This window comes from Homalodisca vitripennis, chromosome 7 (assembly GCF_021130785.1).
Source record: "Homalodisca vitripennis isolate AUS2020 chromosome 7, UT_GWSS_2.1, whole genome shotgun sequence".
NCBI classification, from domain to species: Eukaryota; Metazoa; Arthropoda; class Insecta; order Hemiptera; family Cicadellidae; genus Homalodisca; species Homalodisca vitripennis.
Genome location: NC_060213.1, coordinates 21,854,591 through 21,871,235, shown reverse-complemented (window position 1 = coordinate 21,871,235; position 16,645 = coordinate 21,854,591). Strand labels below are relative to the sequence as shown.

Genomic DNA, 16,645 nt, shown 5'->3' with positions numbered 1-16,645 from the left:
CTGTTTTTTACAATATAATGTGTATTATTATGTAGGTTAATTTGAAAATGTTGTAATCTAAGAGTATTCTGACTCAGTAACTCTGTGTCATACGATCATGGGGTGCTGTTAAAGTTCCAATATTACTAGATCGGTTGGAATTGCAGTGGTAGATGACAATAGACAAATATTTATTGTACAATACGTTTTTTGTTATCACAATGTAATAAAAAATTGGTACATAGTCAATGATGAAAACTACATAACTAAACTTATTTTAAAACATTACTTTTGATACATATTTTATTGATATAACAAAAGTTATAAAACATAAAAAAAACATTGAATTAAATCCAAGGCTTAAACCTATGTTACAAATTTTTTTAAATATATATTTTTGTATTATTCGTTTTCATCATAAACTGTCTTCAAAGAATTAAACCTGGAAAACAATAACATTTTAAGTAAAAATCAGTATGGATTTAGGTGTGACAAATGTATAAATGATGCTTTATTTGACATAAATAAAGATTTAAATACCAATCTATCTAAAAACAATAAATGAAATGGTCATATTCTTAGACCTGAAAAAGGCGTTCGAATTGGTTGGATTTATTAGTAATAACTGTCCTCTGTTTAAAGTTAAATAAATAAGAATGTAATAGTGTAAGAGCTGTACCTTTAACATTCTTTTGAACTTTGATGCACTTACTATTTATGTCTATTCCTGTACCAGGTTTTCACTCAGCCAGACCTGGTGTTCGCTGCCAAGCCCAAGTTCCTGGAAGCGTTCTGTGTGGACTCGGTGCGCGAGGGGCTGGTCGTCGGGTTTATCCACCACCTGACCGCCACGGCTCGGTCGTTCTGCTCACACACCGTGCCCTCCCTCCCCCTGTTGCTGGTTCTGTCCAAGACCTGTCTGGAGTTTGAGGCCACCAACATACAATATCTCGTGAGTAAGCAAAATATGGAGATCAGATCAGGAGTTTTTCAGGAGTTAAGAATAATCAAGAGGCTTTCAGTTGTTCACTGAGTCACTAAATTTGTTGTTTACTCGCATTTTGTGCACATTTAATTTGGATCAATAGTATCAAACCCAAAAATGTACCTCCGTTTATACCTGATTAGTTGACCTACTCTGGGATCAATAAAATTAAATGCGATGCTCAGCCAATGTAATGGATCTCCAAAAAAAAAGAAATACCTCTTACACTGCCATAATGTGCTGTATCCTGGATGAGAGGGGAGAAGTGTTTGCGGCTTGCTTTAGGCTACGTCTACTTCTTGGTTACGCAGATGGTGAATTAAAACATGCCCAGCGTAGGCATGGGAGAATATTGTCTTCAGCTGTTTTGACTGATTAAGACTTCCTCCCAGGAAAGTGAAGCTTGAGAAGACATGGTGAGCACATCAGAGTCACTTACCCATCCTATTATCCTGTCACTGTGGAAGCTTCACAAACATCTGTCAAACTCAAACTCAAAATATAGCTGGATAAATTATTAAATTCATCTTGGGATTCTTGCCAAAACACTGTTTCAACATGAATGTTCTTTGAACGCATTTGCCATGATTTTGCAGTGTTTGCAAATAATATGAAACTGATCAAGTAATTAAAAAACTAAGAAGCAGTTCATTCATCTTATGATTTAATCAGATGTGGTCATCACTAAAGGTCTATTTACGCTTCGGAAGAAGTTATAAGAGTGTTACGATCCTGGCTGTGCGATTTTGCTACGTTCGTCGTCCCCGTTTGTTGTGCCAATTTGCTCACGATCAGTTTTCTAAGTGTGCTGCCCCTCGTTGGTTGTGCGACTTGCTTACGATCAGTTTTTTTAAACCGCTTTTTAACATGTGTTGTAGTCCCCTGTTGGCTAACTCATATTGTTCCAAGTCGGTATTTAAATAACGATCAAACTTCAATGTCTGTGGTGTTGTTGGAAGTGTAGTTTGTATTAGTGAAAGTAGGCTACATGTTATATATCACTAGCACTGGGTCTATATTTATCTCAGGTTTTTTAAGTAGGTTGAATGATGGTTCAAACTTAATATTACTCTATTGAAAGTTCTGATCAATATGATTGTTTATATCATAATAAAGTTCACAAAATATTCACTGTTCTTATCAATCACTTTGAATCAAATAATTTTTGAAAGTAATATTCTTTAAGCTAAGCTTATTTTCTTACTTACCACATTTCTTTGTAGATGGGATAGTCAATGAAAGACAAAGCAAATGACTTTGACGTCAATTTATTTAATGTTATACTGTCTAATTCTACTCACTTTGCTTTGATAATTTGTTCACTAACACAACATCCCATCCCTGATTACAACTTCAATGCACTATTGTACAGTTTCATATTTCATCACTACTGTACCAGGAGGATCTACACGAGTACACGTCCTCGCTGCTTCAAGTCCAGAGAGAGAAGAAGGATTCTCCATCTAAAACCACGCATACCGGCTCCAACAATACTCATCCCCTCTCCTGTTCAAATCAGCGTCTTCACGATTGAATATAATTTGATTCTTTTTCTCATAATTGTCGAAATTTATCACGTTCACTATAATTGATCAATTTAAGTCTTTCTATTTTCTTTTATTATTTTTCTATAGCTTTTTTATTTAAATTTTTTGCAACATGTGCTTTCTGATGTCATCAATACGCAAGTCATTTTATCCCACAATTTTCTTTTCTGCGTAATTTTATTTAGTACTTTTGTAAAACACGAATTTTGGTTATGTTTAACTCATTTTAATTAATTAAATTTGTTCCCGTATAAAGTTTAAAATATTTCTCCGTTATTAATGAAATAAATCTCAATTCCGATAACATGTGATTTACTGACGTCACAGTCTGCTAATTTCCCGCGAATATTTAAATGTCGTAATTTGACCTGTCACAAGAGTGATATGTGGACTTGATCGATCTCAGTTGTGTTAGGCAATTTCACTTGTTGACTTTTCCAAGCTTACACTCGTTGGAATGCAAGTCATTTGTCTTAATAAAAACAAACACTTGTTTCTGCAAAACAGTCACTTTACAATATTTGCAACACTAATGCATTCACACTTTTTCTGAAAAACAAATTTTTTATTCCGTTATAAAATTTATTTGTGTATTTCTCTTACACAAACCCCGTTTCAGGGTATAAAGGTTGTCAAGTTGATATGAACAGTATACAATATGTAATATACAGATGTATCTTAAGACATTAACTAGTTTAACTTTTTGAATCCTGGCCATTATATCAAGTGATGTCTCACAAATCCCAAGCCATTTTAGAGAAAATGTATTGAGTTTTGTAAACAACTCATAACAAGGCTATTTTTTAAAGATATTATCAAGCTAATTCTGGTTTAATGTTACTTCTTATTAAATTTACTTCACAAACATATAAAAAACTAAATAATATCTTTAAAATCATTTATTGTTTTAATATTTATATATAAAAAGTAAATTAAAATTTCAAGTTTGTTGGTGAAAACCATATAACTAAAAATGACTTGATACACAAATATCTATTTAATGTATGTTAAATTTAATTCTCAATCTGAGGAAACAAAAATTATAGGTCCACTTTATTCACAAATTGGGTAACATCAAATTTTGTAAGAATATTTTCCGTTTTTGCCATTTCTATGCAAGTAAATGTAACACAAGCTTTGAAATTCATAGTACTTACCATAAAACCATAGTTATTTGTGATAAAATAACTAAAACTGCTTATAGCTGTATTTAAAAGAATTAAAAAAACCTTTAAAATAGAATATTTACATCAGTAGAAAATGTTTTCAGAAATGTCAAGAGTTATCACTCAAATCGTAGTCACCGCCCACATTCACGCTACTTGCAACTAAATTACAAATTGGTGTATTTTCGATTACGGGAGATTTTGAACGATTCCTTTTACTCATTTTCGAATCAAATAAATAAAAATACAATAATTAACTGCTGTACTTTATACAATTTTAGTCTAAAAACATTAAACAATGTGAAATATTCAAAACGTAGTGAAATACAATTGTCTGTGACAATCAGTGAGCAGTCAGCTGAGATGAATTGCAATTTCTCAATCACAGACTGACAAAATAAGAATTCAAAGTTTTACAAAGCTTTTAAATGCAATACATCTTTGTGTACAAGTCGGTGGAATTTCAAAGCATTTGGTAAAATAGGTGGCCGGTGAATTAATAAAAAGTGGACGTCCGCACTATATGGACGTCGCCATATTTATGACAATACGGACGCTGGAGTTAAAAGGGTTAATATTCTAATCCTAAAGTATAGATTATCAAGGTTATAAAACATCAAAATAAAATTATGTCATATAATATGAATAATATTTTAATTTATAAAACTGCATATTTAAAATAAAACAACAGAAATCTGTAATAGATTCAAGTTAAGATATTTTGGTACAATAACAACCACCTCTCAGGATTCAAACAGCTCCTCGAGACTGTAATAACACTGTCTGATAAACCAATCAGTGAGTTTGGTTTTGAATCTTTTGTGTTTGCTAAGCTTCTTAACAATTGGGGAAGCTTTTGGAAAAAGCTTGGTTTAGTTACATACAATGCTGTACAGTGTGAATCTGAAAAGTTACTTTTATGACAAGTGTTGTGCTTATGTTTTTAGTTTTTTATTCTAATAAATTGTTGTCCACATTATAAGTGATTATTTGATATATATATATATATATATATATATACACACATATATATACATATATATATATATATATATATATATATATATATACACATATATATACATATATATATATATACATATATATATATATACATATATATATATATAATATATATATATATATATAGATATATATATATATATATATATATATATATATATATATTATACAGGGTGATTCGGTTTAGTGTTACCGGCACTTTCTGAGCTGATTGTACTATAAAAAATAAAGAAAAAAGTTCATATAAACATGGGTCCGGAAATGCTTCCTTACTGGGTTATGGTCAATTGAAGATTTCACCAAAAATTGTGTGCAGGAGGTCAAATGATGATTTGCCGCGTGTTTATGAAGAGATATTTATAGGCGAATGCAACTTTTTCTAACGGATTTTTAGATGAGAAAATTGAATAAAGTTCATCTCATAGCTGTATCTCATTTAGTTTTTTTGTATATACTACAAAAAACAGAAATAAAATAATTTTGAAAACACTTTTTTTAAGGTTTAAAACGGACAATTATTTTGTTAAATAGGCATTGAAGACCCACATTTTTACAAAGAAACTTGCAGAAAATTTAATTCTGAATAAAATTATGTGCCACAACGGCTATTAACAGCGAAGTATTAGTTTCTGGAATTTAATTTTACAACAAATATTCTACCAAGCAAGAAATTCCAAAGCAAAGGAAAAACCACATTTTAATGACATAGAGTAGCCTACACATAAGATTTATTAGGATGCAATTTAAATTAAAGTTTTAAATAAATTATTGTTTTTTTTCATCTAAAGCTTATAATACTACGTACCACTTTCGTAACAGGTGTTCAAAAATCAGTCCTTGTACTTCAATACACTTAGCAGCTCGCTTTCTGATTGATCGAGTTATCCTCCGTAACGCTGCACGATTGTTTTTGATTTGTGCGGCGGCATCTTCAATTCGATTTATTAACTCTTCACGTGTATTTACTTTTTCCTGGTACACCAGGTTCTTCATCCACCCCATGTACAGAAATCTAATGGAGTTAGATCTGGTGATCTTGGTGGCCAAGTGTGTGGTCCACCGCGACCAATCCATCACCCGGGAAACTGCTTGTTTAAGTGCATTGTTACATTATGGGAAAAGTGGGCAGGGGCACCATCATGTTGATAAATAATATTGCACCTTGCTGCTAATGGAACATCTTCTAATAATAGTGGTAGTTGTTCTGTAAGGAATTCTAGGTACATGCGGGAATTTAGATGTCCTCGGAGAATGAATGGTCCTATTAATCGATCATGAATGAGTCCACACCATACATTTACACTAAATCTGTGTTGAAAGTTGCGCACGATTGTACTATGTGGATTTCCCTCTGCCCAAGTGTGTTTCATTGTGAAGGTTGTTGACGCCATCTCGGGTGAATTGAGCTTCATCAGTGAATAAAAATGGTTCTATGATGTTGACGGTTTCTAATTAACCAGTTTGCAAAATTCCAATCGAAGAGGAGGATCTGTTGGTTGAATACTTTGAACTTGTTGTTGTTTATGGTAAGGGAACATGCTATTTTTGCGCAAAGTTTTCTCCATACTTCAGACTGAGACACTGCGAATCGCCTAGAAAGACGCTGTGTACTGACACCAGGACTGCGTTCAGTAGCCATGATTATAGCCTCTTCCCTCCTTCCATATCTACATTATTCTGGGCAGGGCGATCCCGATAATTATTAATACTAGGAAGTTTACCTGTTACTCTTAGGGTACGAAATGATCCACTGATCGTTTTGGGTTTGGAACTCTGCGATTAGGAAATCGTCTTCGGTATTCTGCAGTAGCAGCGGTTGCATTTCCGTCACAAACGCCTAAGACAAATACCAATGTCGGCATATATTCTTCCGTTGTAAATAACAAAAGGCATTGCAATTGTGATAGTAAGTTACTTTAAAAATACACTTCACTAACAAACGAGTAGTAAATTAATTAAATTGCACTCATTTAAAACTAGTACAGAATTGGTAACAAATAATTTGGATTCCTCAATAAATTGCAGTGTATTGTTGAACAGCTGATTTGTGATACCAACTTATAAAAACATAAATTTACCTTCTGTAAAGCTAACGTGACAAAGATATGTAGGTTACATGATGTAACCATTTGGATAGTCCCTAAAAAGTAATAGTATTATTGTTTTTTAGTTGAGCATTAATCTATTAAAATCGTATTTACAATTGTATGCTAATCAATTATTTGTGTACCTTATATCATTACATTACGGTGTTTATTTACTAAAATACGTATTCTTGCTTGGTAGAATGTTTGTTGTAAAATTAAATTCCAGAAACCTAATACTTCGCTGTTAAATAGCCGCGTGTGGCACATAATTTTATTCAGAATTAAATTTTCTGCAAGTTTCTTTGTAAAAATGTGGGTCCTTCAATGCCTATTTAACAAAATAAAAAAAAATTATATTTCCGGGTTATAAAAGTGTTACCTTAAAAAAAGTGTTTTCAAAATTATTTATTATTTCTGTTTTTTGTAGTTTATTCATTTATTCAAAAAAAATAACAAAAAAACTAAATGAGATAGAGCTATGAGATGAACTTTATTCAATTTCTCATCTAAAAATCCGTTAGAAAAAGTTGCATTCGCCTATAAATATCTCTTCATAAACACACCGGGCAAATCATCATTTGACCTCCTGCACACAATTTTTTGGTGAAATCTTCAATTGGCCATAACCCAGTAAGGAAGCATTTTCCGGACCCCATGTTTATATGAACTTTTTTTTCTTTATTTTTGTATAGTAACAATCAGCTCAGAAAGTGCCGGTAACACTAACCGAATCACCCTGTATATATTGTATTATATATTGATTGGGCTGACAGCATTTTGAAGACGCCAACAAAATTGGTGATTTTATTTTTTATATTTTAGATTGTTAATCTATCCGAGTGTTCTTTTTTTGGAAAGAGCACTCAGATAACCCATAAATGTTATAATAACTTACCATCTTGGATTGAGGAGGCCAATAGATTTGGTCAATTCATCATCATCATCATCATCATCATCGTCAGACGTTTCCGTTCTCACGGGTCGTCGTACACAGCCTCCTCCACTTTAGTCTATCGTTCCAGTGTCTCCTCTTCATCCACCTGTATTTTCTGTAGTCCCCTTCTCTCTATGTCTTTCCACACTTGGTCCTCCCATCTTCCTCTCGGTCTTCCTCTTGTGGTCTTCTTCCTCCTTCCTCCTTCTCCAGTGCTATTCTAGGCATTCTATTATCTCCCATCCTCTTCACATGCCCCATCCACTGTATTCTTCTTCCTTCCATTGTCCTCTTGCAGTGAAACTACCTTCAATCTTTCTCTAGTTATTTTCGTTCCTTATTCTATCTCTTCTTGTAGTCTTCTCTATCCCTCTTAAAAATCTCATTTCTGCAGCTTGCAATCTGCTTAAATCATTTTTAGTCCACGTCCACGTCTCTGCTCCATATAATAAAATTGGTTGGAAATAAGATTTATACATCAATACTTTTGATTCTTTCCCAATGTTCCAACTCCACACAATCTTCTTTACCATATTGAAAAACTTTCCACTCTTCCATATTCTGTTTCCTATCTCTTCTCTTATTGTGCCCCTATCTGTTATGATACTTCCTAAATAACAGAATTCCTTCACCTTTTCAAGTCTTTTTTCCTTCAACTAACACGTCTTTGTTATTTCCATCCCCTTCTCTCTACTTTCATTACTTTACATTTTTGTATGTTCATCTCTAAACCATATTTCTTCGCCACTTTTGCCCATTTGTTTAACTCTCGTTCTAACTCTTCTTCCCTATTTTCCCCATATCATTATGTCATCTCCGCATATGCTATTGTCTTAAGTTCTTCTGCTCCTCTGTTTCCTTGTACTTCTAGAATAATTTCATCCATTATAATATTGAAAAGGAAAGGTGACAATATGCTTCCCTCCTTACTCCTCTCTCTCTGTTTTAAAAGTATCTGTATATTTTTCTTCAATTCTTACCCTGTTTTTACATATGCCGTACAGGTTCTTTATTCTTTGTACTATTCCCTCACGCAATCCTCTCTTTCTCATACTCTCCCATATCCTTTCTCTCAGTACCTTATCATATGCCTTCTGTAGGTCTATAAACGCTACCATTGTATCTTTTCCCGTATTCCCACCTCTTTTCTAACACTTGTCCTCATCACAAAAATAGCATCCACCGTTGACCTACCTTTCCTAAAACCACATTGCTCCTCTCTTCCTGTTTCTTCCAGTACTGGTCTAATTTTCTGCAACAGTATTTTTTCATAAATTTTTTGTGTATGGCACAACAAAGTTATCCCCCTGTAATTCTCGCATTTTTGCTTATTGCCTTTCTTAAAAAATCGGCACTATTATTCCCATTTTCCAGTCTTCTGGTATCTTCTTTTTCCTTCCAAATCACTCTCATCACTCTGTACAACCATTGAATTCCCAATGGGGCCCGCCGCCTTTATCATCTCAGCCGTCAGCTCGTCGTCTATTCCCGCAGATTTCCCCTCTTTCATCTCTTTAACCCGCTTTTTTTCCAATTCGCACATACTAAAAATCCTCTTCATCTTCTGTCTCCTCTGTCATATCTCTTCTTTCCTCTTCATTTTCTGTTCCTTCCAGTAGTTCCTTAAAATACTCTTTCCACGTCTTCAAAACCTCTTTCTCCTCCCATTGATATTTCCCCTGAAACATCCACCACCTTAGTCAACATTTCTTTAGGTTTCGTCTTGTTCCTTATCACCCCATAAAAAAAATCTTCTTATTTCCTTTGAAGTTTGATTTCAGTTTTTTCTTCAAAATCCTTCCATGTCCTCTCCTTTGCCTCCTTCATCATCTTTGCTGATGCCCTTGCAAGTCTCTTCCATTTATCCCTCTTTTCATTTGACCTATCCTTAAACCATTCTCGCCAAGCTCTATTTTTTGTTTTTAACTGCTTCAGCAATTCTTTCATTCCACCAAGGGGTCTCTTTATCCCTTCTTTTACCTGAAGTTCGTCCACATGTTTCTTCTGCAGCTTTGACTATAGCATTCTTGAAATTTGTCCATTCCTCCTCTCCTGTTTTGACCTCCCCCTTGGGTATCGTTCCTCTAATGTTATTTACAAACTCCTCTCTAACTTTCGTATCTTTTAACTTCCATGTCTTGATTCTTGTTAGTCTTTTGCATGTATCCTTTCCAAACCTCATTCTTTGAAAATCAGCTACCACCAGCCTGTGATCTCCTCCCATACTTTCACTGGGTATAACTTTTACATCTGCCATGTATGGCTGCAGGCATTTCCTCACTAATAAATAATCTATTAAACTTGGCTGTTCACCATTCCAATTGTATCTTGTGTATTTTGTGGCTATCCCTTTTCTTGTTCCAGTGTTCCCTATCACTATATCATTCCTTAAACAAAAATCCAGTAAATTTTCTCCTTCTAAATTCCTTGTTCCTACTCCATAACATCCCATTACCCTCTTCATATCCTTGTCTAAACTTACCCACTTGTGCGTTTAAAATCCCCAATTATTATTGTTCTCCTCTTCTTTTACTTGTCTTTCCAGATCCTCCTTCAAACTCTCTCTTCTCATCGTATTCAAAAATAATATTATAGGACTCACTGATTTTTATTTGTTAAGGATTTGTTAGTTATACATTATAAGGTATAAAACATTTGAATTTTAACCAATTTTAGAGACGGTATTGGTTGAAGGATGTGTGTTTTTCTGTACAAAAAACAATTTTGAACTGTGACAGTTGGGAGTGACGGACGAATGGTTCAGCACAGACACTCAGCTGGGAGCGTTGCTGACCACGGAACAGGAGATGTGCGCCGGCATGAGGCTGGCGGCGCAGGAGCTGCTCAATCATTACGTCAGGATGCAAGGATTGGCCATATCTCAGGTAAAAAGCCTCGCAACCTCTAATGTTGTCTGTTCCGAATATGTACTAATGCAAACACCATTTATGAATTTTCTTGTAGTACCACATTTTTAAGAACATTCAAAAAGTATCAAGAAACCAGAGTTATCATTGTTGTCCCACAAAATCACTTTATAATGACAAAGTCCGTAGGTCAAAAGGGTTTTACATAATACACAGTATAAAATTACCATTAATAATGAGAAGACAAGTCAAAATAAATAAATACATTTCTAAAAAGCAAAATTGTCAATGTCATGTAACTCCGATAATCCCACCTAAATAAATAATCCAATGGTTTTGACTCAGGTAAATGAACTACTCACATGGCAACTGAATTTGAATAAATACGTTTCATTTCAAATCTTTTCTCACTTTTAAAATCGGTCTTTAAATTAATGGTATACAATAATATACAAAATAATTTAGAAACAAACTAAATTTAGAAGATGATTTTAGTTAGCAATGTTACACTAACTAATGGGAGAGAGAGGAAAGCGGACCGAGATGTTACGAACTTATCATTTTGAACGCGACTGATGACCACCAGCTCAGTATGATGGTCATACGGCGGTTATCGCCTCAGCAGCCGTGGCCAACCAAAAAGGACTAGGGTCTGTGTGAGAGGCTAGCTAGCCCTGGAGTCAGCAATATGTATCAGCAGTGCACGATGCTAGCTACACAATTCCACCTCCGTAACTTTATACCATTTCTATTGTAATAATATTAGATTCCAGTTTATGGGTCAAAACCTTAAATTACTGGGTTGGTGACGAACCAGATTAGCTATTAATATTGAGAAAATTGGTTACTTATAAAATGGAATAATTATGTGACTGATAAGGATATATTATATTAATTCTGAAATCATAGTGAACATATGTTTTGTCTAGCAGTAACAATTTACAGATGGGGCGTTACAGTTACGTAGTAACATTTCCTCCACACTATAAAAGGGCTTTTTGTGTTACCCATTTTCATTACAGAATTCTTAAAGTTTTTGCAGTAATAGGCAGTTTGTAAGACAGTTTAATACCAATAAAAGAGTACGTAAGCTGAGTGCAAGTGCATAAACCCTTCCCACCAATGCTATGTTCTGTATTATGAATATTATAACTGGAAGTGGTTCTTAGCTGATGTTTTATTGTAAGCCCCTTACTTTCTCTGGTGTCTTGGATTAATGATCCTTTTTTCTAAAAATCAGTCAGTCTTGGATAATAACAAGAGCATAATTGTCAACTCTATAAAAGGTGAAGTAACAATTACTTAATAACGTAGCTTTGGTGGGAGGGGTTGATTGAATGTGAATGTTGAGTAAAGGGGAAGACGTATTCTCATTGCCTCATTAGGTGCACAATTTATTGCAATATGATGTTTTAGACACAATCTCTAAGCACTGTGGAGCAACTAACTTTTCCACACATAACGTAGCTATGGTGGGAAGAGTTGATTTCATATGAATGTTGAGTTTAGCTCCAGTCCACCTTCCTCTTAGTGCTGCGTCTGGGATCTGATGCTGTCACAGACTTGACTCCTGGAATCTTTGTTGTCATGTTTGTCTCAAGAGATAAAAAAAGTTTGTGACGAAGAAGCTCAAAATGAACTATTCACATCATTTTGACATCAGAGACACCTAGACTAAGAGGAAGGTGAACTGGAGTTAAACTCAATATTCACAATTACTCAATGTCTAAAATTTCACTGGTGTTTAGAAGAAATAAAATGTTCTGCTATGTTTACTTGTGGTAAAAAACCTCAAGCATATTAGGGGAATTCACTGTTTTGTTACAGTGCTTTGAAATTTTAGTAAAGTCAGTAGATACCACAAGTTTTTTTAGCATTAGGCCCCCCTTACAAAGACAGGTGGAAGCAAGAAACAAAGGGAAGAATACAGAAGACGAATAATCTTCAACTGTCTTCTGACAGAATGTACTGCATGAATGTAGGAAACCATGGATAAACTAGACTGCTTTGAAGTCTGTCTGTGATCATCCTCATACATGACATCAGACACTTGACTATCTCTATTCAAATGTTATAGCTTATAAACTAATAGTAGCTTTACAGGCCGACCAATCACAAAAAGGGGCGTCGTCGCCATTTACAGCCACGACTCAATTGTTAACCCCTGGAGTCTACACATTGAACAGTCTAGCAGAGAACTCCTTTTGGAGTTGTCAGGATAAAATATATCTCCCTAACTAATGGAGGAAATCTTCTCATTTTGGGTGCCTATCGACCACCCAGAATGCCCCCCTCGAAGATGCACTGGCGCTACTGTCGATGTGCTTGAGACACTACCTTGTAACAACAGTGGGATCTGCATAGTGGGAGACTTAAATGTTGATCACCTGAAAGATTCAAGAGATAAATCATCCTTAAATGAGCTTTTAGCTTCTTTGGTATACATAGGTTACCTCTCCTCCGCCACTAGAATAACAAGTACGTCACAGTCTTCTATCGACCTAGTGTGCTCAAGTCTCGACCAAGATCTGGTAAAAGTGGATATAGTTGATGAACACCTGTCCGACATACATCTGGTCAAATATGTACTATAAATGTACCATCGTTGAAAAGTACATCGACTGTCTCTACTCGACGCCAGTTCAACTGCAATACAATGTTCACCTTTAAAGAGACAATCACTTATCCAGTCCTGGGATGGAGTGCTTACGGAGGAGAATGCAGACATTGCTTACTCCAAATTCATCACTCTGATGGTCTCCAATTTGGATTTTGCTTGTCCCATACAAGACATATCGCAATAAATCTGTAAAACATAAAATAATTGCCTATGACAGAGAGGTGAGCGAAAAGAAGAACGCCTATATTGCAGCACGTGACAGATTTATTCTGAATGGAAGACCGGAAGACAAAGCAAGATGCGGCTCATAAGAAAAAACTTTAACGACCTCAAGCTTAGATCATTGAGGCAGTCAGCCAGCGAGAAAATTCATCTCTGAATCTGCAAACAAGAATAAAGCCATCTGTACAATAATAGATGCTGAAAGAAAAACATTAAAAAAAAACTTAACTGACTCAATATCTTCACTAAAAATAGCCAATGGAACTACTTGCAATTTGCACACCATTTCTGAACATTTAAACAACTACTTCATCAATGTTGCCGAAGAAGAAACCCCTGATAAAAAAATAATCCTCCAAAAAAGGTATACACTATTGATAATACTTTTACTGTTGACGATCATCTCAGGGTCTTCGCTCCAACTACGATGAACGAAATCCGGACAATCATCAGAGCAACTAAATCATCTTCTTCAGCTGGTGTGGATGATATGTCTTCAAGGCTCATGAAATCTTGTGGGGAGGAACTGCTGGTCCCTTTGACTGACGTAATAAATAAGTCTCTGGCACAAGGTGTGTTTCCATCTAAAATGAAGACCTCAAAAGTATATCCCCTCCATAAAAAAGGGCGAAAAGATGAAATCAAGAATTACAGGCCTATCTCGTTGGTTTCCACCTTCTCAAAAAGTCCTGGAGAGAGTTGTCTTAAGTAGACTCAGAGCTCATCTTCAGCGGAACAACATGAACCTTGAAGGACAGCATGGCTTCGTTCCGGGCGCCGCTCGACAGCAACAGCTCTTCGAGATATCATTGAATGTATGATTAACGATTTGGATGCTGGGGAAAACAATTATTAGTACATCACTTGACTTAAGCAAGGCATTCGACTGCCTTGACCACAAGATGATTCTAGGCAAACTCGAACATCTTGGAGTTGTCGGAATAGCACACTCTTGGTTTTAAAAGCTAACCTAAGCAGTCGAATGCAGCTTGTGGAGCTGAAAGGAACCGCCAATGGTATTACAACTTTGATCAGATCAAAGCCACTGAATGTTAAGTGAGGAGTCCCCCAGGGCTCGGTCTTGGGTCCAGTGCTGTTTGCCTTGTTCACAGCCGATCTTCCAAACCATGTCAGCCGGTATAGCAAGGCCATCATGTTTGCCGATGACACCATGCTCCTGACTAGCGACAAGGCGGCAGAAGCACTGGAAGTGAACAACTTCATTGCTGTGAGGCTCAGCGCAGAACTACTGCATCAACAACGATCTGGTCTTCAATGAAGAAAAAAACTACACAGTTGATTATGGGAAAGCTCAAAAATAAGGTCACTGGTCCTCCTAACATTCAAACCCTAACTTCAACAAAACACTTAGGTATAGTTCTTGATGATGAGCTGTCTTGGAACTACCATGTTGACTCTCTTTGCATGAAGCTGAGCTCTTCAATTTTCGCCTTGAAGCGTATTCGAGCCATCAGCACGGCTGAAGCAACAAGAACATGCTATCATGCCCTCTTCGAGTCTCACCTCAGATATGGTATAATATTCTGGGGTGGGGCAAAGCAAGAAAACTTGAAACGAGTGCTGGTGCTCCAGAAACGAGCTCTTCGATCCATGGCGGGTCTTCAGCCAAGAGAAAGCTGCAGGAACTCCTTTCAAAGCCTTGGAATTTTAAACTGCAGTCTCATTATACATCCTAGAGACAGTTGATTTCGCTCTAAAATCACCTCTTCCAAGAAACAGAAATTTTCACAACTACAACACAAGGCACAATAGCAACTTTAATCTTCCCTTCCACAGAACTTCTATTTTCTCAAAAGAAACCCTCATACGCTGGAGCAAAACTGTACAATATGCTTCCACAGTCAATAAAAGAAGGCACACCCTCCACGTTGAGAAGATGGCTCCGGGCCATTGCTTGCAGACATCCCACTATACAGCATGGAGGAGTTCATCGCTCGCGTAAGACCTGACGTTAACAGTGCTACTTGACACTACACTACAAAAAATAAATAAATAAATTATAATTATAAAAAATTTTGACACCATTCTGTGCTTGAAGACTCATGAATAAAGTTATTTGTATCTGTATCTGTATCTGTTTAATGATTAGTGGGTTATTGCAATATCTTTGGAAAATTTGATTCTCTACCATTATTTTATAACAATTGTGCTTCACTAACCAGTTTGACACTTGATACCCTATACATCATGTCACAGTAAAATGCCAGATGGTACAGTGAAACCATGTCATTTATTGTTTTGGCTTAGTTCAGTATTTTAATTTTCAAAGTAGAACTGATAGATTTTTCTGGTACTTCTATTTTAATTAAGAATGTCATTAGGTACTGAGAGTGTACAAATTAATGAATTCGTTATAATGGTTATTGGACCAAAATAAAACAATAGTAAACTAAATCTGGATCTGGTTTTAAAGTATGTTAATCTATAAAAATACAAATATTTCATAGAAAATAAAATGCATCAACTAATTATACGAGAAATGGCATTGGAGGGTATAACATCATCACTTGGAAGCAAAACAACTCCTTATAAGGTGATGTAGACTCTGATTGGTACATAGACTTGTAAATAAGCAAACGAGGGAGAACAGTTGTCTTGATTCAGCTCTGGGATGGTGCAACATCTGCAAGGAGCTGTACAGTTTCACTACTCTATCTACTCTTTAGAGGATACATTATTTAGTAATCAGAGCCCTTCCTGTATACCCTCTAATCATCCCATTTGCATGAGATCTAAAGCATTACTCTGTGATGCTGTGCCAGATGCTGCGCAAGTCTGTCGAGACGAGAGACTGGCTACACAGCCTGGAGCCGCGCACCGTCAGGGCTGTCATGAAGAGAGTCATGGAAGAGATGGCTACAGTTGACTCACAGGTTAGTCGTACAGAGTTCCTTTTTTGTATGATGTGTTTTTGGTAGTAAATTTTGTAGATTTATTAAACGCTTATTTTCCCACAATTATCAAATTCTCAACTGTTTTTAGTTTGACATTGTTTTAAAGTATCAAACAGAATTTTTGAACTACTACCTCTCAAAAAAGAGCAATAACAATTTGAAGCACATTACAAATTAATCAAAAATATTCAACATATTTAATTTTATAGAAGGGAAAATATGAAATTGGAGGAGTGTATGGATTGGTTCATGGCAGGTATTACTAATGTTCAAATTGGAAAATACTTTGCAACATGCAAA

At 35.5% G+C, this 16,645-nt stretch overlaps 2 protein-coding genes across 5 annotated transcripts in view; both read left to right on the top strand.

Annotated features, from left to right (window-relative positions):
* Positions 1–16,645, top strand: part of LOC124366998 — a 413,006-nt gene that overhangs the window by 240,779 nt on the left and 155,582 nt on the right. The window lies entirely within an intron of this gene.
* Positions 1–16,645, top strand: part of LOC124366991 (vacuolar protein sorting-associated protein 51 homolog) — a 45,794-nt gene that overhangs the window by 24,305 nt on the left and 4,844 nt on the right. For all 4 annotated transcript variants that reach the window (XM_046823640.1, XM_046823637.1, XM_046823639.1 and 1 more), the window contains exons 10-12: positions 716–931; positions 10,460–10,606; positions 16,214–16,324. In XM_046823640.1, the coding sequence (XP_046679596.1) occupies positions 716–931; positions 10,460–10,606; positions 16,214–16,324 (474 nt within the window). The remainder of the gene's footprint in view (positions 1–715; positions 932–10,459; positions 10,607–16,213; positions 16,325–16,645) is intronic.